This window comes from Pelecanus crispus, chromosome 6 (assembly GCF_030463565.1).
Source record: "Pelecanus crispus isolate bPelCri1 chromosome 6, bPelCri1.pri, whole genome shotgun sequence".
Classification (NCBI taxonomy): Eukaryota; Metazoa; Chordata; class Aves; order Pelecaniformes; family Pelecanidae; genus Pelecanus; species Pelecanus crispus.
Window position 1 is genome coordinate 21312760 of NC_134648.1, and position 25152 is coordinate 21337911.

A 25152-nucleotide genomic window follows, 5' to 3' on the forward strand; every position below is an offset into this window, starting at 1 on the left:
GTGGACCTGCAGAAGTTTGGAGGTCCACATGATGTGGCGTGAAACGCTCCCAGGAGTTCAAGAGAACTGTGATGGGTACTGCTGTCCTGGATGCTGGGCAGAGCTTGTGCACTGCCTGGCTGCTACTCTTCCTCACGTGCTGCTGGAGCCTGATGACTCTGGCAGCTCTTCCCTCCATATGTGCTTGTATATTTATATACACAGACACATTTGTAAGGCTCCCTCTGGATCTCAGTCTCCTCTCTGAGGAGACCAGGTGCTCCGTTAAGTCACTTGTTCCTTTGCTGGCCTCACCCTGCAGCCTGCTCAGTAGGACCTGAGCTTCAGGAACAGTGTAAGTGTCTCAAATTTGTCTCCTTGGTGTCTTTCTCTCCTTTCCCAGGAAGAAACTGAAGTGAAAAAGAAGTGACTGAAAAAGAAATTAAGGAACGATTTGAAGGAACAGATTCATTTCTTAACAAGATCAAGTTTGAATTAAATGGCTGATAAACAGATCAGGTAACTTTTTAAAAAATTTTTGAGTTGTTGGTTGTGCTTTAGATTTCTCTTTTAAAGTCTTTCAAACTTAATCCCTTTTGTGATACAGGAGGTTGGAGGAAATCACCTGATCATCTCTTCTGGCCTTAAACAGTTCTGATTCCTTTTCGGCTCCCTTCTTACCTGCTTTTTTTTCAACCTTCTCTTATTTTCTGTCTTTGCTATGTCACATCTCTGCTTTCTTCATTTCTTTTTTTCTCACTGCCTTTTTCTTTCTGCCCTCTGCTTTTTACCCTGCATGAATCTGTTTCTTTTTGCTTCCTCTTTCAAAGGTCAGCTTGACCTGCTGACTTCAGCTTGCTGACACCAAGGGAGCAAAGCCAGCTCCTTGACCATCTGAGGATGCAGTGCTTGTAATTACAAAGTCCACGTAGATGCAGCCTTGTGCCCTTCTTCTAAAGCCAGTCAATACTTGAGTGATTGCAGGAACATGAACTACCAATGATAATTAGTGACACTTAAGTGCGCAGCAGGAACTTAGGAGCACTGGTCGTGGCATATGCAAAGGCTGGATGTGAGTCTTCCCTGGAAATTAATTGGGATGCGTTTTCTGGATAGATACAGTTGTACCCTTAGCTTCCTAAGAGCTGTGTCAGGTGGATCTGCACAGTCCTGCACGTGGGTTTAACTTTCTGCTGCTTGTAAAGTTGCCCCAGATAAATGACTCCTACATACTGTGGGATTCCTGTGGGGTTTTTTGTGGTCCTCTTCTAACATCTACTTTTCCAGGTTACCAGCTCAGGACAGGAAGGGTCAGTGGGTGAATGAAACCTGGTGACAGAGAGCCAGGACTTGGCAATGCGTGAATGCTACAGGCAAGAGGGCTGCCCGTTCTTAGTGTTTGCCATGATTAGGATATCTTCCTGCGTGCCTACCTTCTGCAAATGAAAACAGTCCTGAGCTGCACTGATAACAAGACAGCATTGTGCAGTGTTTATGTGCCTAAATTTGCCCGTCATCAGTTACCCAATTTGGAGAGCACTTGGCACTCTTCTCTTACACCCATGAAGGGGTGTAAGAATCTCAGGGCATGATGAGATTCACCTCCTTGGAGCCTGACGGGTGTATGTCCCTGATAGCCTCAGCAGAGCAAAAGGACCAGATGTCTGTGGCCATTTGAAGCTTGGTATTTTGAAGGAAGGAGAGACGCGTCCTCCAAGATCTCCCCCAGCCCCTCTGATATGCTCTTGGCAGTGTGAACAGGAGCTTGCTGGCTACAGGGACTAGTTAAAAGGGCTGAGGAGGAGCACTAGGAGAACTGGGGTGCCTTTCTGTCCCTCCTCATGTTAAACTGAGCAAATGGCTTTATTTGTATGCTAGCCTGCATTGTCCCCATTTCACTAAGCCCTGCACACCTAGGTAGTGAGAGGCAGTAGCTGTGCAGAAGCTAAGTAGGACAGAGAGACCAGACACAGTGGATTCTCATCCCATGAGGGAGCAGAGAGCACTGAGGTGAAAAGTGGGATGACTTAGTCATAAAGGAAAAAGCTTTTGATTCAGGGTGCTGTGCCCTCTGTCTCAGGTTCTCCTCTGTGCCCCAAATGCCTCACCTCTCCTGCTTAGGTCATCTCTCCCATCTATGTGACCACAAGTCTGCAGTGGTTGCAGGCAGCCAAGCCAAGGTCTGTTTAAGCTTGGAGCATCTACCAAACCCCTCTTCCCTTGCAGCGTGTATCTGTCATCCCTTAGCAAAATGAGATTGATACTAAAAGACTAAAATCCACAGTAGCAGTTTGCTGCAAGGTGAGATCAAGGGCATTGCATTTCTGCAGCAGTGCATGTGGAACTTGGTCGCAGCATCTCGCCAGATATTGCTGCATAGTCCATCTGTACTAGTCTCCCTCTGCAGTTCACATGGGTGAACCTGCATGGTTGGATTCAGGTGTGATGGGGGTGTTGAGCAAGGGCTTCTCACCCACAGAGTGAGAGGCTCTCTGCAGGCCACGTTGCCCAAATTTTTGGCTTGCCCAGGCACATCAGACTATTCCCCTTTATTGCTGGGGTCTGTGCTGAAATTGGGGAATCTTTTGCACTTAGAGTGCCAGCAGGCAAGATGTTTGCCATGTGTCTGTGTCTCACTCCCACCTGATATAAACCCTGTGATGATTTCACTGTTGGAACAGGTTGAGAGAGGCAAGTGTCTGCCTGCCCCAGGTGTTTCAGGGACATTTAGAGAAGTGATAACAGTGCTGAGGCTGGAAAGGGGCACTGGTTGTGCCTTGCAGTCTGTGACCTCCCAGCAGTGACTTTGGAGCTGAATTTGGGGAGGCTGATGTGACCCTATCTTGAAACACTCTCCTTCCCAGTGGTGCCTTTATCAGGTCTCTAACCTCCTCCTTCAGTGTGGCTATGGGTTAAATAAGGAGAGCCCCATGATGTGAAGCTTACTGTTTGAAATTTTCCCATGTCCTGAGAACAAGTTGAGTGTAGGAGTTTGCAGGCAAACTTCGCAGACTGGTGCAAAGATCCCCGAGGCAACAGTCTTGAACTGGTGAGATCTTGCAGTCTGGCCCTGCGCTGAGCTCATGCACTGATTTGGGCCTGCCTTCCTAACATGCTGTGCTTGATTTAATCTCAGTCAGTACTATCTTGTTTGAGGATATGGGCTGAGCGCAGGTCTGTCTGCCTGTCTTTGGCATCTCATCTTGCAGCTGTGCCAGCCCTGGGGCTGCTTGTGTGTGTCGTATCCGTGCAGGTATTGAGGAGGTAGGAGCTCTGGCTGCGGAGAGCGAAGTCTGAAAGGAGTTTCTTGGAGTGTCAAGGTCATGCTTAGAACTTGTGAGCAAAGACCTTTTTTTTCCCCACCCTTCTTTTGCCTGCTTCCCTCAAGTTGAAACCCTGAGTCTCCATATCCTGCCTTTCCCTTGAGCCTGGAGCTGAGAGGCAGCTCTTTAAGCATGGCCATTTATTGATCCTCTCTGCAATTGCCCTTCGATGCGATGGAACGTGTTTGCAGAGCCTCACCCCACCATGCCATGGCCAGCCTCACCGCTGCTGCTTCCAGTGGCTAATGCAGTCTGTGCCCCCGTCCAGAGCATCATGTCACCGTGATGAAAGCCAGTGTGCCTGTTCCCCCTGTGGGAGGACTCAGCCTTGCCAGCTCACCCAGCTGCAATCTAGGACTGCTGTCAGCTGTCAGTTTAATATCTGACACATCCTGTGTTCAGGGAGCCATATCCTGTGCTTTATTGGAGGGAGCTGACTCAGACAGGATTCCTTTGTCTCTGTGTGTAGTGGTTTATTGAGCATCTAAGTGCTGTACGTTTTTCGTAATTGAATTTGCTGGGAACACACATTTAGCTGATCTGGCTTTCACTCAATGCCACTTGCAAGAATTCCCTGTGGAAACACAAAGGCGAGCGGAAAAAGCCCTGCGTTTTGGAAGCACGTGCAGCCAGCCAGGTTCTGATTTCCCCGAGAGGTATGAGCTCACATCTCTGCATCTGCGGCTGTGCAGGCTGCCAGTCCGGTGGTTTCACCAGACTATTGGTTTGTGTGTGTTCCCCTCGCCCTGGGCGGTGGGTCTGGAAACAATTTCCTGGAGCTGCAGCTGTCTGCTCCTTGTCTGCCAGCTGGGTGCTTCTGCTGGGCTCGTTCCCACATGATGGTAGCAGCTGACATGTCACGAACATCTCGTTAGATGCGTATCTGATTGCGGTGCTGAAAAGCATTTGCCAGTAAACCTGCTGGCTTGGATGCCATCAGGCCCTAACTGAAGTCTGTCCACGTGGTAGACAGTCCAGCACTGTCTTTCCTCCTCTAGGGACAACAGAAACCCTTGGGTCCTGGGGAACAGGGATTTTTGTTGCTCTTAGCGATGTGTGGCTTAGCTGTTTGTCTCCACTCCAGTCATCAGTGGTTTGTCCTGATGCTTTGTTCTGCTTTCCCCTCCTCCCCTGTATGTACAGCAAGGGCCAAGCTTTGCCTTGAGGCAGAGCTCTCTTCGTGCTGGGGGAAGGATAGCCTTGTCACGCAGCAATGTGTTAATTCTGGTCATGCAGAAGAGCTCCATTCTTGCCTCTTTCCCTCCCCTGATGTTATCCCAGTGCTAAGACATCTGTTTCTCTGCATCTTGTCCCCTTACAGTTTACCTGCCAAGCTGATCAATGGAGGGATAGCTGGGCTGATTGGAGTCACCTGTGTGTTTCCCATTGACCTGGCAAAAACTCGCCTGCAGAACCAGCAGAATGGCCAGCGGATGTACACCAGCATGTGAGTACCGCCCACACAGGCAGCATTCCCTGGGGCTTTTGGTGGGGACTCCCTCCACTTTGTTAAGTCTTCCAGGTGAGCTCAGCATTTCTAGGAACTGGGCTGTCCCTAGGAAAGCCAGGGGACAATCTCCAACCAAGCTGTGCTAGAGCAGATAAAGCAAAGAAAGCAGCTCTTCAGGCTGCTGAGCACAGCAGGTGAGATCTCTGCAGAGGGCACATCTGTTTGCATCCCATGCTTGGGAGCAGCGCCTTCACTGCTGTCAGGGCTCAGGGCCAAAATGCAAGGAGCCCGTTCAGTTCTCTGCTGGGCCACAATCAGGTGCATGAAGGAATTTCTGCTTCTCTTCTGTTTCCATGACTCTCATATTGGAGGTTACTATCCCCTTCTTTGCTGTGTCAGTTTTAAAAAGAGGAAGCAGTCACCCATTCCCAGTCTAGAGCACTGCATGCAGACCTTTTGAAGGATCACAGGTTGACACATGCTACAGTTACCCTGGCAGCTCTATGTCCAAAAAAATCAAGTGCTGCAGGCTGTAAGAAAGGAAGGCATGAATATCTCCAGCCCATCAAATTTACCTGGGATTTGTGTGGGATGCTTAGGGCTGTGTATCTGCTGTAGGAATGTGCACCACACACAGCACAAGGTGCTTTATCCTAGGAACCAGAGTCAGGCCTTAGTTTTCCAAAAGTACTGGTGTCATTGAGGGGGGAGAAGGGACTGGGACTGATGATGTGTGTCCTGTTCTCCTGCCACTTTGTTCAGAAGTAGTGCTACCTGCTCCCTGCACCACCACACCAATATTTGTCTCTTTTCCTGCCCAGAATAATTTGAGGCAGAGTGGGAATAGGAAGGAAATGCTCTGTATGTTAATGGTTTTAGACTCCAGGCCTCCTTGCTCTAGCTGACAACATGTAATTATGCATGAGCTTAGGTTGTAGGCTCTGGTATGCCATGGCAGAATGGTGCTTCCCTTGGCAGTTACAGCACACTCTGCTCCCTGCATTGTTTGTGTGCCCAGGTGTGCTGGCAGGACGTGGTCTCCTGTCTTACCTTGCCTTTTTGTTGTGTCCTGCTCCTGCTGCTGTGGATTGCTTCTCCTCTCTGAGGATCGCTTCTCCCCCTGACCTGATAGGCAACAGCAACAGGAGTTCAGGCAGGATGGAGGATTTGTAGGCTCCCCTTGGGAGCGCATGCCAGGATGCCTTATCTTTGGAGGCTTTTAACCTCCAGCAGTTGAGGACAGATCTGCTCTGTAGCCAGGAGCTGTTGTGGGATGAGGTGCCATTAAGGAATACACAGGATTTACCCTGTATATTTGAGCTGGCTCCTCCTAAGAGTCTGCGACAAAGCGTGGATGTGAATGAGTAATGCTGGAGGTGTTCGTCTGGCATTGGCATTAGCTGTAGGGAAAGTGAGCTTGGGCTAGTAGGGATAAGTGAAAGGGTCTTTTGGGGGCTGAGGGACCAGCAGGGACAAGGAAGTAATGGGGATAACATGTCCTCTAGATAACATCAGACCATCCTGTGTCCTACGTAAGCAAGCAAGGGAAAGGCACTAAAAGGATGCTGTTACTATGCATGGAACATGTCTTCAGAGATACCCTTATGCTAGCTAGGGATTTGGGAGGGCTTGTCTGAGCTCCCCAGTTACAGAGGCTTATTTTTCGGGAAATACTGTATGCCCATCAATACCAGATCTCAAAGGTGTCAGCTGAACACCCAGGTAGGGAGTAAGTTCATTTAAAATTTTGGCTGTCTTGCTTTAAGGTAGTGTGCCTTGCTTCTGCTTAGCTTGAGAGACCTTTGGCATCAGGGTAGCCTTTCCCTTGAAAGAGCCAAAGACACTTTGGGGCATCCCTTGGGGCTGGAGAGAGCTGGGCTTTTGGGCTGCGCTGCCCCAGGTATGTTATGTATAATTTTATTTGGCTGTTGGCTCCCTTTTTCCAGGGAGAGAAGGGAGCTGGGAGAAAGGAGCCTTTGCTCCATCTCACTCTGCTGCAGCTCAAAGGGCTGGGAGTGACATGCAAGCCTTGCAGTGTGAGACAGCAGGGCTGCATGAGCATGGTGGGGAGCAGCTCTTCCTGCTCCCCCCTCCACCACAGCTTGTTCAAAGCAGCACTGCTGGCTCAGGGAAAATGCCTTGCCTCCAGCATTGCAGTGGAAGAGCTTGATGGGGGGGATAGGAGAAAGGTGCCCCGAGATTTCTGGGGCTTGCAAATGTGTTGGGGGGGCTGCTCCCAAAAACAAGATGGGTGCGTGCAAGCTGCAGAAGCTGGGGTGGGGTGTGTGAAAGATGGGGTCCCAAAGAGTGCAGGGAGTCCCAGCAGAGAGGGGAAACTCATTGCTGTGACTGGCAGCAATGCAGGATGGGCTTTTCACAAATAACACGGGGTACCCTAGAACAGTGTTGACCCAAGTAGGGCCATAAAGCCCTCGAGGGAACTCTGTATTTCCTTCTCTCCCACCTCAGCACTACTACAGAGCGGAGATGAAGTTTACTCCTTGTGTTGCCAAATCTCTTAGAAACGTATTCTTGTTTTCATCAGCTATGCTTCCCTTGTTACTACTTGAAAGAGCCTTTTGTTCCTTAATTATGTATGCATGTGCACCTCTCCCTTCCCCTATGGCCACTGCAAGTACCTGTCCCTTCCCAAAGACCCCAAAGCAACCTTCAGCCAGCACCCAGGCTTCATACAGCTGTGGTCCAGAGAGGGAAACTCTGCCAGGGGATCTGCGCTGCCTTCCTGCACTGCACCTCTGGATTTGTTAGGGGTGTGTCTATGCCCTTGAAAGGCTTTGAGCCATTCCAGCACTCTGCACAGTTTTCCCATTTGCAGTAAATGTAGTTGAAACAAAGAAGGTGACAGTTTTCCCCTTGGAGTGGGCATTCGCGGCACCCTGACGCGCTCTCCCCAGGGCTAGAGCCTGAGTGCTTGCTGCCTGCTGTGGGACCTGATATGCTAAAAGTAAGTGCTTTAGCCTGCATGGGAGGTCACAGATGACTGAGTGTTCAGGTCATCTAGTGTTTGTGTGCCTTGTGTCGAATTTTATGGAGTAAGTCAAGCAAGTCAGCATTGGGGGTTTTGGCCCCCCCTTACCTCCCTTCCAGAGCTGGATTTAAAAACATGTGCATGGGGATCTGCTTGTTAGAGCATCTCATGTGTGTTTGCCACAGGGGACCCTGGATAAACAGCCCTTGCAGTGACATTTTTCCCTTTTGTGTTTCTAGAAAGCAGACAGCGTGTGCAGGGTGAGCTGGGGGTTTCAAAGCCCCTGTGAATTAGGGGCTGAAATCGGACTCAGGCCTGAACAATGGCGCATTCAGCAGCTGACGTGGTTCACTTGGCTCAGGGTTTTGCTGATGGATTGTAAATGGGATCACTCCAAGAGATTTGTTTTGTTTTTCTCTGCTCTCACCCACCTTTGAGCTCCTGTAGTTTATCTCTCTCTGTTTTGTTTGCAGGTCTGACTGCCTCATTAAAACAATTCGGTCAGAAGGCTACTTTGGCATGTACAGAGGTAAGTAAAGCTGAGTCAGGCACAGCGCAGCTTTTGCGTTGGAAGCACCAGTGCATAAGTGGGAGGAAAAGCCCATATTCTGTGGTTTATAAAGCAATAACCTGGCAATATCCTAAGATGCTGAAAGGTGCAGCTGTTTCTGAAAATAAACTCCTCCACTCCAGGTGTCTGTTCAGCTCTCCACCACTGAGGGCTCGAGTCCTCCCTGTGGCTGTTTTGGTGTTAAACCTTACCGTTTGCTGAAGTTCATCTTTGCTAGCAGTTTAAGTGAAGCTGCTGGACTTTGTTTCAGGACTGTATGTGTGTGTTTCCCAGCTTGGGCACAGTAACTTTTGTCAGAGAGGCAGTAGCAAACCTTCTAGAGTGTCTTACTTTGTGGTTGATGATTGCATTTATGTCAAAGCCCGCCACCAGTGTCGTCAGACCTGCTGTCCCATCTAGTTGGTAGCTTGTCCCCCAAACTGGCTGTCTCTCAAGCATGTCTGAGTGTTTTGTTCAAGTATTAAGACAAGCTGCAATTAAAAAGAAAATTTAAAAATAACCTGCCCCCAGAAAAAACTTCTCTTGGGGTGGTAAGAAAATCAGAGGTTGGCTCATGGTGGAGCTTCAGCTGTTTGGTCGTGTGCTAACCTGCTAGAAATCTCCTGGCTACTTGGCTTTGGCTGTCTATTGCAGCAGTTAGTTCCTCAGTTGACATTATGCCTTTTCCAGTTCAAACACAAAATCCTTGAAAGGTTTTAAAGATTTTGAGGAAAGACCAACAACAGGCCAAATTCTGACTTTACTCGTAGCAGAGGAAAATGTGGAATACCTTCTTGGCTTTCAGCACAGTCCAACTGGCTTAGCTGACACTGAACTCTGGTTCCTTTTATATACTGGCATTAAGTTGCTTGAATATGCAGTTTTTATCTCTCAGGCATTCAGATAGCATTCTTTGTAGCACTCATTCACTGATAAAGCCTGATTAAAGTACTGCTTTGATTAAGTGAGTCCTTGCTCTTTGTCTTTTTAAGCCAGAGTCTGGAGATGCTGGCGCCTTGCTGTTGGCAGCAGTAGCGTCTCTTGCCACTTCTTCCATAGCTCCTAAGGAAACAGACACTGTGGCCGGCAGTCCTGGGAGCAGGCACTGGCTGTTGAGGCAGCATGTCTTGCCCAACTTTCTGGTGGGCGTTTCAGGGGAGTGGGGTGGATGCTGGGGATGGATTGGCTGCTTTGTGCCAGCTTTCCTGGGACTGGGCAACAAGACAAATAACACTGAGGAACCCTGGCAAGCTCCATCTTCAATGCTAGCAGTGACGCGTTCCCCCTTGATTTTTCCCAGAAGCTGGCTGCTTCTATGTTCCTAGCCAGGAACGGAGCCTGCATTAACTTTGGCTGTAAATATGCAGTGGCAGACTGCTTGCTGGGGAGCAGAAGGGAAGAAGCTGTTCCTGGAAACTTACAGGGGAGACTGTAGGACTCATCAGGGCTTTTGGGAGAGATAGCTCAGTCCTGTAAGGTGTAGGGTGGTAGAGGGGATGTGCATCTCCAGGCCACTTTTCCCTCCCAAGCAGAAATCTCAAAGGATGTGGAGGGTTTTGCATAGTTCTTGCTTTTCCTAGCCATAATGAGTCTGGTCAGCTTGGTCCATGTCCCACTACCTTTGTACCCCCTCTGTTCAGGGAGCTGGTAGCGGCTTAAATTGACTTGTCACCTCTGACTATTAAATGGGGAGCTGGGTTTGGAGAGGGCTTTTGTGAATAGCTCCAGAGCTCCTTCCAGAAATTCATAGATATTTTGGCATGCCCAGGGTGCAAAGGTGATTCCTCCAAGCACAGCAATCCTGGTCTCTGTGCCTGAGTTCTGTGAGCTGACATTAGCAGCCTTTCCCTCCCTCTCAGGGAGAGGATGGGGGTAAAATACATCCAAGATTTGTGAAGAAAGTGAGTACTTTTCTGGGAGGAAGGTAAAGAGACAGCTCAGCCTCGCAGACAGGGGAAGATGGAAATCAGATGGTGGGATTGGTTCCTGCTCCCTCCATCTGTCCCAGTTGCCCAGCAGAAGTTGCTGTATGACTCACAGGCTCTTATTTTCAGCCTTTAAGCTGAAATTGGGAGGATTATATGTTAATGTCGCAGCTGCTGTGCCCCATGGAGGAGTCACAGGCACGTCAGTTGTCCCTGTAGGGCACTTGGCCTCTCTTGGAAGACAGAAAGGGTCTGCTTCGGCACAGCTATTCCCACTGTGTGACTTCAGGTCTCCTTCATGTGTGAATCAAAGCTGCTCAGTGCAGACAGGAGAGAGGCTTGAGCTTGTAGGATGCTTTTCTGCAAATCATCTCTTAAGGGGTGTGTGTGAGCAGACAGTCCTTGCTCGGTATGAGTAGCCCATAGTGAATTGTGTGATGTATAAAGCAATCCCAAGATTTCTCTCAAGTTCTTCCCCAAAAGTTAGAGGGATTCTTGGGTTTGTTTGGGGGAGGAAGAAGAAGAGCTTTTTTCCCTCGTGTTTTTTCCTTAACATCTAGGTAGCAGCAATGCCTCAAAGCTGGGTGGTGCCGTCTAGCCCTGTCTGTGCTTAAGGGATGATGGTGTGCTGCCTTCAGATGTGATGCCAAATGAATGAATCCATGGTGCCTGTGGGCTCCTGGACCATGTGGACACCAGTGGAGGGGGACTTTGGAGAGGTGCTTTCTCTGCTCCCTGCTACAGTCTGTCCAGAAGCCACCTACAGATCCCAGCACATGTCCTGGAAAGTCCCACTGCTATTTGCAGACCGGCTGTTTAGCCTAGCTGGCGGGAGCTAAAGGCCTGGACCAGGCTGGGAAAGTGCCCTTTGCTGTTGATGGCATTCGGAGGTTAGCTGCAGTTTAGCTACAGTAGTGTGGCAGCCTTCCCTGGCCTCTGCTAATAATACCTCCCACATGCACCAGTGCTGCTCTGGGGATGACTCAATCCCCCTGTTATGTAGGTTGCTGGCGGTATATAAGGGCTTCTATAAGATATGTGTTTTAATAACAAAACCCAAGGCTCGGTGAGAAGAGGGCACTTACAAGTTCAGTTGGCAAACAACTGGTTTCGCCTCTACTTGATTTTGTTCTTTGTAGTGCTTCCGTACTTCTTTTCAAAATACTTTTTATTTTTTAATGATTGCAATTCATTTTTGCATTCTGTTTGTCCGTTACTGCTTTTGGTACATGTAACATTGCCTATAGGCCAAGGTTAGCTTTAATTAAGGAATAGAGTCATTGGCATAGCTAGAATTGAAGAACTATGAGATTTTGTAAAAAGGTAGAAAATACCATGGAAAGCATACAGCCAGCAGCTCAAGTACCTAATTTCTCCTCCTCCAGTGAATTGAAGCTATTATGGATTATTGAGGACAGGGATTATCCATTCTCTGCTAAGCAGCTTTACTGAAAATATCAAAGATGTAGGAGAAAACCCAGGTTCATTAACTTTTCTCTGTATATTGTGTGTTTTTACCCTCTACTTTATTTGCAATTGAAGGAGAAATTGCTGTGAAAGCCTCTTGGTCCCTGGAGGAGCTCAGCACATGGAAGCGTACTTCTCGCTTACCTTTCTTGCTTGATGGTTTGGAATTTGTTTTCTTTCTTTCAATGAACCATTTGCACTGGCATTAGAGTAGTGGGTTTATTCTTTTTTCTTTCTCTCCTTGTTTTTCCAAGGAAATAGTTATTCATGCTGCATGTCAGTAATATAGAGGTGTTTTACTTTCTAGCCATTAGGAGTGGGGTCAAAGCTGTCTTCAACTTGGCATTTGAGGAAATGCTTCACGGGTAGCTGCTTCCACTTAAAAATCAGGCTGTGCAGATTTTCTTTGTAGAACCTGATATGATTGACATTAAAAGATGGAGGTAGAGCATGAGAGTCATTCGTATCTCTGTGGCTTCTCATCACATGTGAGAGCCATGATGGGGGGACACGATGTGTAGGAAGCATATCAAACTGAAGCAGCACAATCACTGGTAGACTTAAAAGTTTGCAAAAACCCAGGAGTGTGAGAGGGCTGCCCCTCTCCCTGGGTAGTTAATTTGGCTCCTGAAGAAGATGATGGCATTTGTTGGATGTCATGGCCAGTGTGGAATGAATGCATTGGCTTAGCTTGCTACAAGACAGCATTACTCTGTATTTTCTGCAGGGGGGGAAATGTGTTGGGCTGCCCAGCTCTGCCCAGCAAAGGCTGCCTGTTTTCTTGCTGCGATTTTCCACATGATGGAGATGTGTCCTCTGAGCAGAGGATGTGGAGCCAAGGATTCCCATGTCCTGGTCCCCGTTGTACTGGTCCCAGATGTCCCAGTTGCGACTTTGCTTCCTAATCTGAGGAAGGTCCCCCTAAACCTATGTCTTTCCATGTCTAATTTAGGAGTTCTTTAATAATTTTTTGGAGGGACAGGAGTCTATCCTGAGGAACAGAGGACTGAGTTGCCTTTCTTTAGGTGTGGTGAGCCCTTAAACTCCTGTCAACTTGTGTTCAAACCTCCTGAAAATGAACACTGCTAGGTCTTCGGAGCCTAGTGGGAGTGCAGGCTTCTGTGTCTGCATCTCTTTGGAAAACAGAGCTTTGAGACAAGTTGTTTAAATCTCTACAGCAAGCATAAATGCAAAAGGTATAGCCTAGTATTTGTGTTTGTCCTTGCAAAGGTGTTCATAGGCCATTAGTAAGTCTCAAGCAAAGCTCTTCCAGAGGGCTTGAAGCTTAGTATGCTTCAGTGCAGGCAGGGAGTGCTTGCGGCCATCCACTGGAGGACTTTTTGAGCCATAAGATTTAAAGGGAGGAGAATATTCTGGAGCATTAATGTAATGGTGCAAAACCCAGTATGCTTAGAAGGGACTGCCCCTCCCCTCACCCCATTTTCCCCAGGGCAGCTTGAAAGCTGCCTCCCAGCCACTGTGTTGCCCTAAATGCCAGCGTCCATGGCCCACAGCAGCTGGCCAGGCCGTGCAGACCTTTCATTGTGGCAGGCACAATACAGGGATTTGCTGTTTGTTGCTCCTAATAAAAGGGCACTCCAGCGGGTGGTGGAGGAGCCAAAGCTTGTTTACACCCCAGGTCCCCCGGCAAGCCTTGCCCTGATGCTGGGAGGGGAATTTCTGCATGCTGCAGCTTGTGGGGGACAAAAAACCACTTCAGCGGTGGCTGTTCTGAGGGTGACACCCAGCGGTGATATACAAGGGAAGCTGCTTAACTCCAGTGGTTGGTCTAGAGCTGGCTGACTTCTGTGCAGATGAGCCAGTTTTACTTCAACCAGCCTCCAGGTCTCTCAATGGCTCTGCCTTTTCTGGGCTGCCTGGTAAGCAAGCTGTTCTGGTTTTGGTGGTGGTGGGGCAGGGACACTAGCAAGAAGGTGGGGTGAGGGGGCTTTTGCTTCTCAGCATCACAAATATTTGCAAAGGAGTTGGGACGGGTTATTAATCCAACTGGTACTCCTTTCTTGAAGGTCTGATCTGCATCCTTCTGGATTCATAGGAATGCATCCTTGGATGAGAGAAGAGGATGCATGTATGTGTGTAGGGAGGTAGTAGTGAAGCTAAAGAAATTACAAAAAACATGTTGCAAATGGAGTAGAAACACATCAGGGGATGTTTTCAAAAACCTGAGGTGTTGGGAGGCAGAAATCCTATTAATTTCCATCGGTGTTTCATGTTTCTAAACCCGTTTGGTGCATTGGGAGTTCTCCTTCATCAGTCCTTGGTTTTGAGTAGGAGTTACAACACATTCCTGAAAGATCCAGTTAATGGTTCCTTTATTCTCATTCTCCAATGGCCTTTTCCTCTTCTCCTTGCCCAGGGGCTGCAGTGAACCTGACTCTAGTGACACCAGAAAAGGCTATCAAACTGGCAGCCAATGACTTCTTCCGGCATCACCTCTCCAAAGATGGGTGAGTAGGGGGTGCAGACCTTTTGCATTCAACTTAAAAGACACCAGCTCTTGGGACAAGTCTGGTGAGACATGAGGGCAAAGGTGGAATGGGGTGATGTGATGACTGAAATACGAGTTGACCTTGAACAGCTCACCTGGTGATTACATTTGGGCTAAGTATGTAATGTCTAAAATGGGAAGTGAAAAGCACTCCACTGGATGACTGCTTTTTATTCAAGCTTCTAAAGATAGTCCCAGGTCTAAGCCAAGGTTAGGAGATCCAGTATTTATAGGCAAAATATTTGAGAGGAACCCAATGGCACTGATCAAAGCTCAAACAGCTGCTGGGAGGACCCTTGTCCTCAGCATCCTATTGGATGCTGTTGTGCTCTTTCTGGCTTGAACAGATGGCAAGTCAAGTTCTGTAGACCCCAAACTTAGCATCCCTCTTGTCCTTTTGTAGCTTGAAAATAGTTTCAGAGAGGTGGTGGATCTGAATTGACAAAGGGCACTTGCAGCATTGCCCAGCAGCTAACCTGCAAATAAATGCTGAAGGAATAAAATTATCTGCTTAGCTTGCAAGTGGGGGTTGGTTCATGTGAGTTAAACGTGAGCAAAAGATGCTAGCTGAGCAGTTGAGAGGGGCTGGACCTTGAATATTTAATGCTGTTTTCACCAAGATACTTCTCTTGCAATTTGGAGGACACTTGTGTCTCCCTTCAGACCGAGACCTCTCTCCAGAGACAGCCAGTGAAGGGCACTGTCTCCAGTCCTCAGTGACAGCAGTTAGAAAACAGCCTGCTTGGGATATGATCCTGACTCTTCCCTTTAGCAGTGATGGGGTGGAACCTCACTGAAAATGCAAAGCTCTGCAGTGATTACTTGGTTTAACAACTTCCCATAACATACCATGTCAGTCTTGGCTGCTGCAGATCAGTGACTCAACAACTTCAGTGGAGGATGTGGACTGACGCAGGTTGAGGATCTAATTTTTTCATGTACCTTTTTTTTTTGTTCTGGAGTCTCTTAAAGTAGCAGCTAACATATGTCTGTTTGACTCATCGGCTCGCAGCTGTTTGTGATTTTCTGTTTCTTCAAATAGTGTCTCTTCTGTGCTCTGCTCAGACAGTGGGAGGTAACGATGTCCTCATTGCTCCTTGCTTCTGTCAAGCAGTGGGTCTGATCCCTGCAGTAGACAACATGGTGGGCCCTGGTGTACTGCAGTAGACAGGAGCACAGCTAGCTCTTTGCCACCACGTACAAAGTGAGGGCTTAGTAGGTTGTACAGGGAAGATGAAAAGGTGCCAAGCTGCCATGCCTTGCACCACCACTGAGAGAGTGGCCCATGGAAGAAATCAGACCAGCATTGCAACATATTTGGTGTTCTGTGTAAGCAATTACTGCTGTGATGTTTCAACCATTAAAACATGACACGCCTGTGAGTAGGTGTCCTGCACCATGAGAGGTAAAGGCTTCCTTACAGGACAAATGTGTGTGTCTGCCTCTCAGTGCTGAGGCAGGCTTTGAGCAGGTGTTTGGGTAAGTGGGATGCAGCACTTTCCACGAGCAGCTGTCTTCACCCAGACCTCCTCCAGTTTGACTTCTGGGTTCCTGGCTGGTCCACATGTGACGTGGGTGATGTGCTGTGCTTGATTCAGAATAAAGGGGCTAAAGAGTTTTGCCAAGAGTAAGACACCCTGTTCTCCTAAAACATATGCACTCATGGGACTGGCATCACAGTGACCTGGAGCAGGAGCGTGATACCACTCAGGTAGTGGGGAGTCTTTGTGTCTCAACACAAAGCATTTTTAACTCCTTTAGAGAAAAGAAAAGTTGGGCCACAGTTAGGTGACAAGAGCTAGGCAGCATGTGGAGTTGGGATCACTCATCTCATTCAATGACCATGGAGGGCTTGGATGAATGATATCTGGTCAGCTCTGCTCGTGAGGATAGCCAGCATGAGCTGGACAGAGAGGCAGAGCCTTGGTACTGCTGTGATAGATGGTTTAAGGTGTTTCTAACTAGAAATGTCACTCCAAGATGTGATGGGAAAGAAAACGCCTTGCAGGTTGGCTGTGGCTGGTATAGGCCAGGAACTCGGGATCTAGCTGGAAGGTGTGGTGCATGCTGTAACCTTGCTTGGTGCATGGGGAGCAGGGGGTGATAGAAAAGGCTATGACATTACCAGTGAGGATAAGGGCCCTTAGAAACTGCAGGGCAGCTGCTTATTGTGGGATCCTTTTCCTCCATGCTAGAGAAATCCCAGGCCTGGGGATGGAGTATGTAACCTGCCAGAGGGGTTGTGCCTAGCCATGCACCAGATATCATGCAGCCTTGCCTTTGGCAGTTCACAGGATCTTTTCCCATGCGTAGCGCATGTGGCAAATAGGAGTGATGGCAAGGGGCTGTTTCACTGAGTCACAAAGCTGTGTCCCCCCCCAAGGGTTTGCCTTGCAATTGCTTCCTCTTTCCAACCTGTTTGCATTCTGCAGGTTTCTCCCTTGAGATGCTTCTGTCCCCTCCTCCCCAGTTGTCTTTGTAAGACAGGGCAGGATTAGCAGTGCTGGAATACAAACGCCTCTCCTCCTACCCAGGGCAAAACAGGGTACATAACTGCTAGCACATTGCAAGGCTGGGCCTCCTATTTCACAACTGCAGTCAAAACCTAGGTATGAACAACAAAATAGCCTGGGGTTAGAAAGATGAAGATTTAAGCTGCCTGGCATGTTAATGTGGTTTCATTTCTGGATATGTAGTTGCAACAGTCAAGGTGTTATATGGTGTAAAGCACAGCTGAGGGAGTTAGGCTCAGGGTAGGGCTGGGGCTGCTTTTTCATGGTGAGCCACCAAGATCTTGGTTCAGCTCCACCAAAGTCCTTTTTGCACAAGCCAGTATGCCATGCTCTTAGACGCCAGCATCCCAAAGGATGCTCTGGTGCTTTTCTGACTCAGAGCTGCAAAAGCCTTCTAGGCCTGTTTGACATTGAATGCCTTTGTTGCTAAGGTTCTAGCACTTGTCTTGCTTGAAATGTGTTGCATGAATTGGAGATCCTTGTCTGATAAAATGTGCATGTTCTGTCAGTATTTGCTGCTTAAAGTATGCTGAGTGTGTCCTCCACATGTAAGTGGAATAAGCATGTGTGGACCAGAGTGAGTGTGGCAAATCCATCATAACCCAAAATAGCCTCAAGTTACACAACAACTTTTAGTGTGCATTAATTTTTTTTTTTTTAATCCTTTGAAAAACTTAGTGTTGAAATGAACTTGCTTTTAAACTGCTAGGAAAAAAAGTGGCACAAAGCCTGTTTTTGAAAGGCCAGACTGAAAACAACAAGTGTGGTGTAGGAAGCTCCTTGGCTGCAAATTGCTGGAAGAGTGTTTTGGGGATGTATCACTGCAGGTTTGTGCTAGACTTCCTTTGCCCTGGCCATGCTCTTGGATGCTGCTGGAGGTAGAGTATCAGGGCAGCAGGACCTCACGTGCAACCCCGTGCCCTTGTTGGTGCACCCATCTCCCTGACCCTGGAGATTTCTGTTCCTGCAGCCGTCTCCACCCTGGGACCAGCTCAGGGCAGGGCACTCCTGCCCATGCAATGCTTTTCCCCTCCTTTTGGTGCAGGAAGGATGTGTGCTCACAGGCTAGGGAAGGAGAGTCTTCAGAGACATTCTTGTTCCTGTGGCGCTCTGTGCTGGCTAGACCATGTGGCAGGCAGTATGCAAGAGAAGGGGGAAACTTCCAACCTTCAGGTTGCTGAAAACAGATGCGATTTTTTTTCCTCTGGATTTCTGAAGCTGGATGTGTTGAGAGACCCATAATCTCACACCTGCTGTTAAAATAGCAGCAGCTTCTTTGTCCAGAGCAGAGGATATGAGAAGAGAAGTCACTAGGGCTAAGTGAAGCACTTGAATGTGAAGCACTTGGGTATGAAGCTAAGAAAGCAACTGAAATCAGTAGTACATCAGCATGCATTTAAAGTACATTGTTGATTTTTTGGGTGCTCAGTCTATGAGGCCTCTTTGATAGATATAAGTATTGCCTACAACTTTTTATGTTCTCTCTGAATTTGGGTGTTAAGCACTTCATAAAAAACAGTTCCTTTAAAGTGTCCTACAAGGTTTCATGTTTATCTCCAAAGTGTTGAGTGCCAGATAGCTGTTGTGTTTGGCATATGTTTGCCTGGTTCTGTTGTTCTTTTTTCAAGCTCTTGGTTAAATACTCTGCCTTTGCTGCGCTAAAAAGTGTCTCATGGCTTCTTATATAAGTGATTTCTTGCTCATAAAAACTCTCCAGTGTCCCTGGATGAGTTGCTGCTGCTCTTTTCCAAGGTGTGTTATTCCTTTACTTCTCCTGTCCTCTTTAATCTTGACCTTCATTTTGTTTGCTGTTCTGGAGCAAAGGCTGGGAATCTGCTGACTTAGCAGCTCAGATTCCTAGGAAGACCAGCACAATTATGTTGTGTCTTTGCTAATGCCAGCAAATTTTCTTCCTTTCTGCTTCCCCCTGCCTTGTAGCTTTGCTCAGAGAAGAGAAATAGCCAACTGTAATCCTGAGACAAGCAAGGCACTTTTGCTTCCCTCCCATGCAGATGGGGAGACTGGAGCTTGTTCTCCATTACCTTCCCAGCTGATATGTCTCCTGCACTCCTTCCTTCATCTGCTCCTCTTTCAGGCTCTCCTAAAATACTGGGACCATCTCTTCTGTGGCATCTGTATAAGTACCCATTGCATGGCCTGGTTGATCCTTGAGCTGCAAAATGCTCATAGACAGGCTGTAAAGTGAGGCTCTTGATTTAGGAAGGAGGGATGCTGCTGCTAGTCCTGCTGCTGAGCTGCTGTGTCACCTTGCACACGCTGTGTTTTGGTCTTTCTCTGGGCAGGAACTCTTGTGGTCCAAGGTGGCCTCTCCTGTAGTGATCCACTGGATGTCCAGACACTTCTTGAATGCAGATAACGCTCATCCAACCCACCAGGACTTGTAGGTAGGGGATTCTAGCCCTTCCTCTAGAGAAAGAGCCAGTTAAGAGCTGATAATACAACTGTGCCTATTCAGGGATAGCTATCTGGGGCAGGGGGGCTTTTTTATTTAGCACACAGAGGCTCAGGGAATTAGAGTGGGTAGAATTTGTAGACATTGAAGGTCAGCCAGAAAGTAAATGCACCTTCAACTGTTAATCTAGAGGGAGCTAGAGATGGGCTGTTTAATCACAGAATACACCCATGAGAGGAGCATTGCCCTTGTCTCCATTCCAGGTGCACGTCTTGGGGCAAAACACGGGTTGTGTCCGTGCTCAACATGCCCAGATGTGTTGCCCTCCCCATTGTTCACTTCACAGACATTTGTATTGGAACAAAACTCTTGGGACCTCCCGCCAGGGCAAACCTGATGTAATGGATGCAGGCACAGAGTCACCTTCCTCTTGACTTAGTCCAAACACACAACGCAGAGCTTCCACGGCTAGAGGTAGGTTGTGCCATACATGGAGTAATGCCTGCCAGAGCCAGATTTAATCTGGTGGCGTTACTTTGAGCAGTTACTAGGGTGGATCTGTCCCACATCAGTGCTTTGTTTTGCTTGTCTGAGGCATTTCTGAGCTGACACTAGGACTGGGAGGGAGCTTGTAATGGGAACTTTCTTGTGTTTACATTTCCCCACATCACAGCTCCAGCTTTTCTGAAGGGCGGTTGCAATAGCTTGTTGTCCCCTCTTGGGAGATCAGGTGTTGGGTTGAAGGGACTCACTGGCAGTTCGTGTGCGTGTCCCCATGTGGCTGTGGCAGACAGGCTGCCCTCCCTTTGAAGGACAACTCCTGTGTGTTGGTCCCCTAATCCATATCAAAGGCCCACTATTTAAATTGTGTAAAAGCAGCTGACTTTCTCTGGTTTGAAACTCTTGGGGAGCTTTCTATAATCTGTTGGGTTGACAGACCAGAGGCAGAGGTTATTTTATGAGTGAGGAAGGGGATGTACAACCTGGGGACAGTAACCTCTTGGGTAGCGAATAGAAACATATGGCTTTGTATGGATGTTCCCTTAAGTCAAAGATCTCCTGCCTTTGGAAATCTTGTCATCCTTATTCCAGAATGGCTGGTTTGGGTCCCTCCCCAAGCACAGTCAACTCCTACACAGTCAAGATTTTTCAGAAGCTTGAAAAAAATCCTACTCTGCTCCCCTGTGACATCAATATATCAATGCTTTCAGAGATCCTAACTTTGAACTGATGCGTTGCTCTTGAAAAGCCTTCCATAAACCTCTAGTTCCTGCTTTTTGACTTTCTTATTTTTCAGCTCTAGTTTGAAACTCTAATTTAGATGGAGCGTGAATCTTCTCCCCTTCCTGTTTGACGTTGTTGATTTGTCACTATGTCAGTTAAAAAAGTGGAACAACTGATTTCTGCCAGTGCAGAACTTGGGGCTATTGTGTATGTGTTACATTAAACACCCTCTTGCTGTAATAAAAGATGGTTTCTGCATTTGTAGGACCAGATGGTTGCTGGTGTTGCAGCTTGTGACGGTAGTTGAGATGCGCCAGTTTTTAAACCACTGAGGATAAGGCCTGTGGTGCCTTAAATGTTTAAACCCCTTTGTCATCTAGAGATGAACTGTTTTCAAACTCCTTTTATGCTCAGGCTGGTGAAGTTTTGCAAAGGAAGTTTGACTGCTGTATGGCAAATTTTAAACCTCCTGACAAAAGATTTGCTTATCTTAAGCTACTTTTTTTCTTGGACTGCGCCTAGTTCCCAGGATATGCAAACCAAAAGCTGAAAGCCCTTGTTCTAGATGCTTTTGATGTACCTGTTTGACATCTCTAAAATACACCCACGCACATAAATCCTTTGCTGGGTCACACTGGCATAGCTCCATGGAGTTCAGTCAAGCCAGGATGGCTTTTGTTGGCTGGTATAACAGTCCACAGATGAACACGCAGGGCAAATCTTCCTGATCTTTTGAACTGGGTATCAAAGTGGTTGCGCTGGATGAAAGCCAGGGGACGTGTACTCCAGGGATGCTCCAGGGCTCTTGCTGAAGTGGGAGATGCTCTGCTGTGCTGTAGAGAGGGACTGGCAGCCAGTTCCTTTGGGTAGTTTGCTTCCTCCCACAGCTGGGCTAGAGGTTGTACAGCCTTGCTGCTGACTGTATTGAGCAATGCAGAGACTGGCAGTGTGCTTCAGGCCACCTGAGAGGCACAAGTTGGCCGCCTCCATGTGTCAGTGCCAGGGGGACCTCTGGATTTGCACACCCTGATACCTGCGTACCTCCAGGAAAGCTTGCTGCGCACGCTTCAGTGCCCATGTGGGTAACTCTGCAGGAGGGTTTGTGTTTTGCAGCTTCTCATCTATGGGGGAATTTTGAAAGGGGAGTGAAATGTTCCTCCCTTCAGCCTCACAGGAGAGCTCTATATTTAGTCACTGGTAATCTCCGTTGTGGCTCTGTGCCTCTAATCCCCTGCTCCAATACCCTCCCTGGAGAAGATGAGAGGTGGAGAAATCAGCACGGCTGAACATGGTGGGCCAGCAGGATTATGACGCATCTCCCCTCCCTTTCCTATAGGCTTGGCATTGAAAATTATTTGCTGGCCTACAGTGCCACAGCTGTGCTGTGTGTCCGTGCATATGAAACTCCCAGTAAGGGAGTGTGGCTTGGCTTTGCAAGGGAATAGGGTATATCATTGTGGGACTGCTTTTGCCATAGCGTGGGGACTCGCCTTGATTAGGTTAAGACAAGGTATTGCTGGGCTGGGGGGAGTAAAAATAGTACTTGCATTTAAAATGGAGAAAAAGGAGGCTGTTTCCCTCTGGCTGTGTGATTTACATGTGTGCTTTTTTTTCCCCCTTTTAGAAAAGAGCAGATCAGAGGCACCTTTTTTTTTTTTTTTTTTTTTTTTAATCAAGTCAGTGTTTTCTGGTGCCAAGGGGTGAGATTTTTTTACTGGGCAAAAACTCATCAGTTTCTGAAAATTGAGGCTTTCTGAGCATTTGCATCCTGAGTTCCTCTTTTTAGTCTCAGCTGGGCTGTTTCGTGGCTTTGGGATGGAGTGAGCTACGAAATGCTGCATTTTGTTAGGCAAGAACTTGTTGCTGATAATCCCTGCTCTCTAGTGCAGTGCTGGGGGTCCATCCCATGCCTTGTTCCTCAGGCAGGACCAGTTTAGTGCAAAGGCTACTTTTTCAGGTTTGGAAAGGCTGGTGAGGTGAAGAAGCTCCTAACCACAGGGGAACTGACTCCCTGACTCTCATGTTCGCTGTTTATTTATTTTACTTTTGTCATGGAACTCCAAAGTGGCAACTGGAATGTTTTCCCCCCTTGCTCCTTGCCCTGTGGTCTCTGTTTGTTTGTGGGGATGTTGACAGTGTTTAAAGGACTAGGCTGGCAGAAGGAAAGCTGCTTATCCCCCTTAATGCTCAGGTCCTCTGCTGCCCTCTTGAAGCAGTACTCTTTCCGAGGGCTGTGTCCTGCGAGGGCAACACCAGGGTGGAAGAGAGCTGCAGCTCTTTGCCTGGGGATGGAGAGGGTTGTGTGCTCCTGTCTGGGGCTGGTCTGGCTGGGATTTTGGCTCTTTCTGAATGTTCTGTTTCTGGGGCCAAAATGGGCCTCTTCCTCCAGATCAGGTGATGCCGGCAGAGATGCCAAGCCTGGGCCGTGCTGAACTGTCAAGCCTAGAAGGTTCCCTCATCCCCTGGGCTGCCTCTCCTGTAACCCCCAGGGTCAGAGGTGTGCCCTGAGCCCCTGTACCCAGCGGCCCTGGTGTTACTGCAGGCCACCTCCTCCGACTGACTCTTTCTCTCTTTTCTTCGGGCAGGAAAAAGCTGACACTGCTGAGGGAGATGCTGGCGGGCTGCGGTGCAGGTACCTGTCAGGTGATTGTCACCACTCCCATGGAGATGCTCAAAATCCAGCTGCAGGATGCGGGGCGAATTGGTATGTGGACTTCTCTTCCCTGTGCACTGAGCAGGCAGGGAGGAAGGGATTAGCATCCTCCAGTGCTTTTCCTGTGGTGCTTCCTCCATCTCCATGTTTTCTGGTGTCTATTCTCTCTCTTCTACCCTGCTGTAATACCTCCCTAACAGCTTCCCAAGGAGAGGTGTCCTTTCCAAATGACTTGTCTCCCCTCTTACTCCCTCTTCTTTTCGCCCTGACAAAAGCAGCAGTTGTCTCAGCTGAAACAGTAAATAAAATTCTCCTGGTGTGCTGGATTTGGAAGAGGTTTGGGGTCAGGCTGTCAGGGCTGTGGGCAGGAGCTGGCAGGCAGAGGCAGGAGGGAGTGCAAGCCTTTTGGCTGAAACACTGTGGGGTGTTTCTGGTGAGAATGGACACCAGAGTCTGGCACAGAGGATCTGGGTGAAAGAGCTGTTTACTATCACCTTAATCTCTTCCAGAGGTCAGCCTGGGGTATGGCCTTGTTCCCCAGGAGCCCTGCATGACAACGTTAAATACCATGTTTGTGGCCCTTCCCAGAAAATGAGCCAGTTTGTCCTTTAATCTCTCCTTTGATGTGGCATTCCTGAATAATCACAGATTTACTTTGTCTTTCCTCTCTTCACTGTTTTTAATGCAGACCTTTGTCTGTATTATTTTTAAATGTTTGAAGGAATTAAGCCATGGTTTGAGGGTTTAGAAGAGGTTTTCACTGCTGTGAACAGCTTATTCTCTGTGTGGCAAGAGACGTGTGGTGTGCTGGTGGCAGCCAGAGGATTGCCTACAGGTTGATGTGCTCTCTGTCTTCTGGCAAAGAGCAGAAATGCATCAGTTTGAAAAGGCTGCATGTATAAATGTGCAGCTGAGGAACTCCCCATGTTAATGATTGCTTTCAAGGGAAGAGAACAGAAATGTTGAACCTCCCTCATTCATTAATATCTTTCGTTTGTCCTACCGGGAGCTCAGGGACGTAGCTGGAAGCAGGTACCATCATCTGCCTGCTCATGGCAACTCCTTTTCTCTGTACTGTGGAGGTCATGTGTGACGGGCTCCTTCTGCTTAGGTAAAACCAGTCGGTAGGAGAGTGCAGCGGACAGCATTGTGGTGTGGCAGCAGCCAGCTCTGACACTGGGACAAACTGGGTTGCCTCAGGCTGAGGGAGATGGACAGACAGGGAGCAAAAGCTTGCAGGGCACCTGGCTGGCCATGGTCTGTGTGTTTTGGTGCACCTGGAGATCTGCCTCTTCCTCCTTGTCCTGTGGCACCAGGCAGCAAGAGACTGCTGTTGAGCATCTTGCAAACCAGTGCTCTCTCTGCTCCTCCCCAGCGGCACAGAAGAAGCTGATGGCAGCGCAGGCTCAGCTCTCCTCTGCAGCGGGGGCAGCGGAGCCAGCAGTGGAAACGCGCACCACAGCAATGCAGATAACAAGGGAGCTGCTGCGGAGCAAAGGCATCGCGGGACTCTACAAAGGCCTGGGAGCCACGCTGCTAAGGTAGGAGGGCGTGGGCTCAAGCGCAGGGCACCAGTGTTCCCAGTCTCAAGCATAAAGCACCACCCATCCAGGGGATGAGTCTGCAAAGGGGGTGTTGGCTTCAGGGGGTGTGGGTTTGATTTTGGTTTGGTTACCATGCACAGGTTTTGCGCATTAAAGAAGTGAAGGTCAGGGAAGCAAGGGAGCCTGCCTTTTATTCCTGGAAGATTTAATTCTGCTGCTTTCTCTGGAAAGTTTTTTGTCTCCCCCATGGTCCATATTTTAGCACTGTAGAGAAGTCCTTGTGAGCTAGCAAAGCAAAACTGTCAGCTTCAGTCTCCAGACTGTGAAATGGGTTCTGGCCCGTGGAGCTGTTGAATGCAAGGACCGGTGCCTTCTCTGACACTCTTTACCTGGGCTTTCACGGAGTGACTCTCCCAGCTTTAACAAAGGCAAAGCTAAAGCAATGCCCGGTGACATGGGGAGCAGGATGTGAACCTTTTGTTATTAACAAAAGTGGACAAAATGATTGACTTCTGAGGTCAACTGGCTGGGGTCTTTGGTTTGAGTTTTGAAGAATCAGGGGGAGGCCACTGACTCCACAGGGCTGCATGCCTCCTGTCGGCCTGTTGCCCTT

General features: G+C 48.4%; 1 protein-coding gene across 4 annotated transcripts in view; it reads left to right on the plus strand.

Annotated features, from left to right (window-relative positions):
- Positions 1–478: 478 nt before the first annotated feature.
- Positions 479–25152, plus strand: part of SLC25A22 (solute carrier family 25 member 22) — a 28043-nt gene continuing 3369 nt past the window's right edge. The window contains exons 1-6 of one of the 4 annotated variants that reach the window (XM_075712689.1): positions 479–498; positions 4624–4749; positions 8215–8270; positions 14061–14151; positions 22928–23049; positions 24359–24536. In XM_075712689.1, coding sequence (XP_075568804.1) covers positions 479–498; positions 4624–4749; positions 8215–8270; positions 14061–14151; positions 22928–23049; positions 24359–24536 — 593 coding nt within the window. Of the gene's footprint in view, positions 499–4623; positions 4750–8214; positions 8271–14060; positions 14152–22927; positions 23050–24319; positions 24537–25152 lie in introns of all 4 variants that reach the window. The other 3 variants (XM_075712686.1, XM_075712687.1, XM_075712690.1) reach the window with 3 other exon arrangements.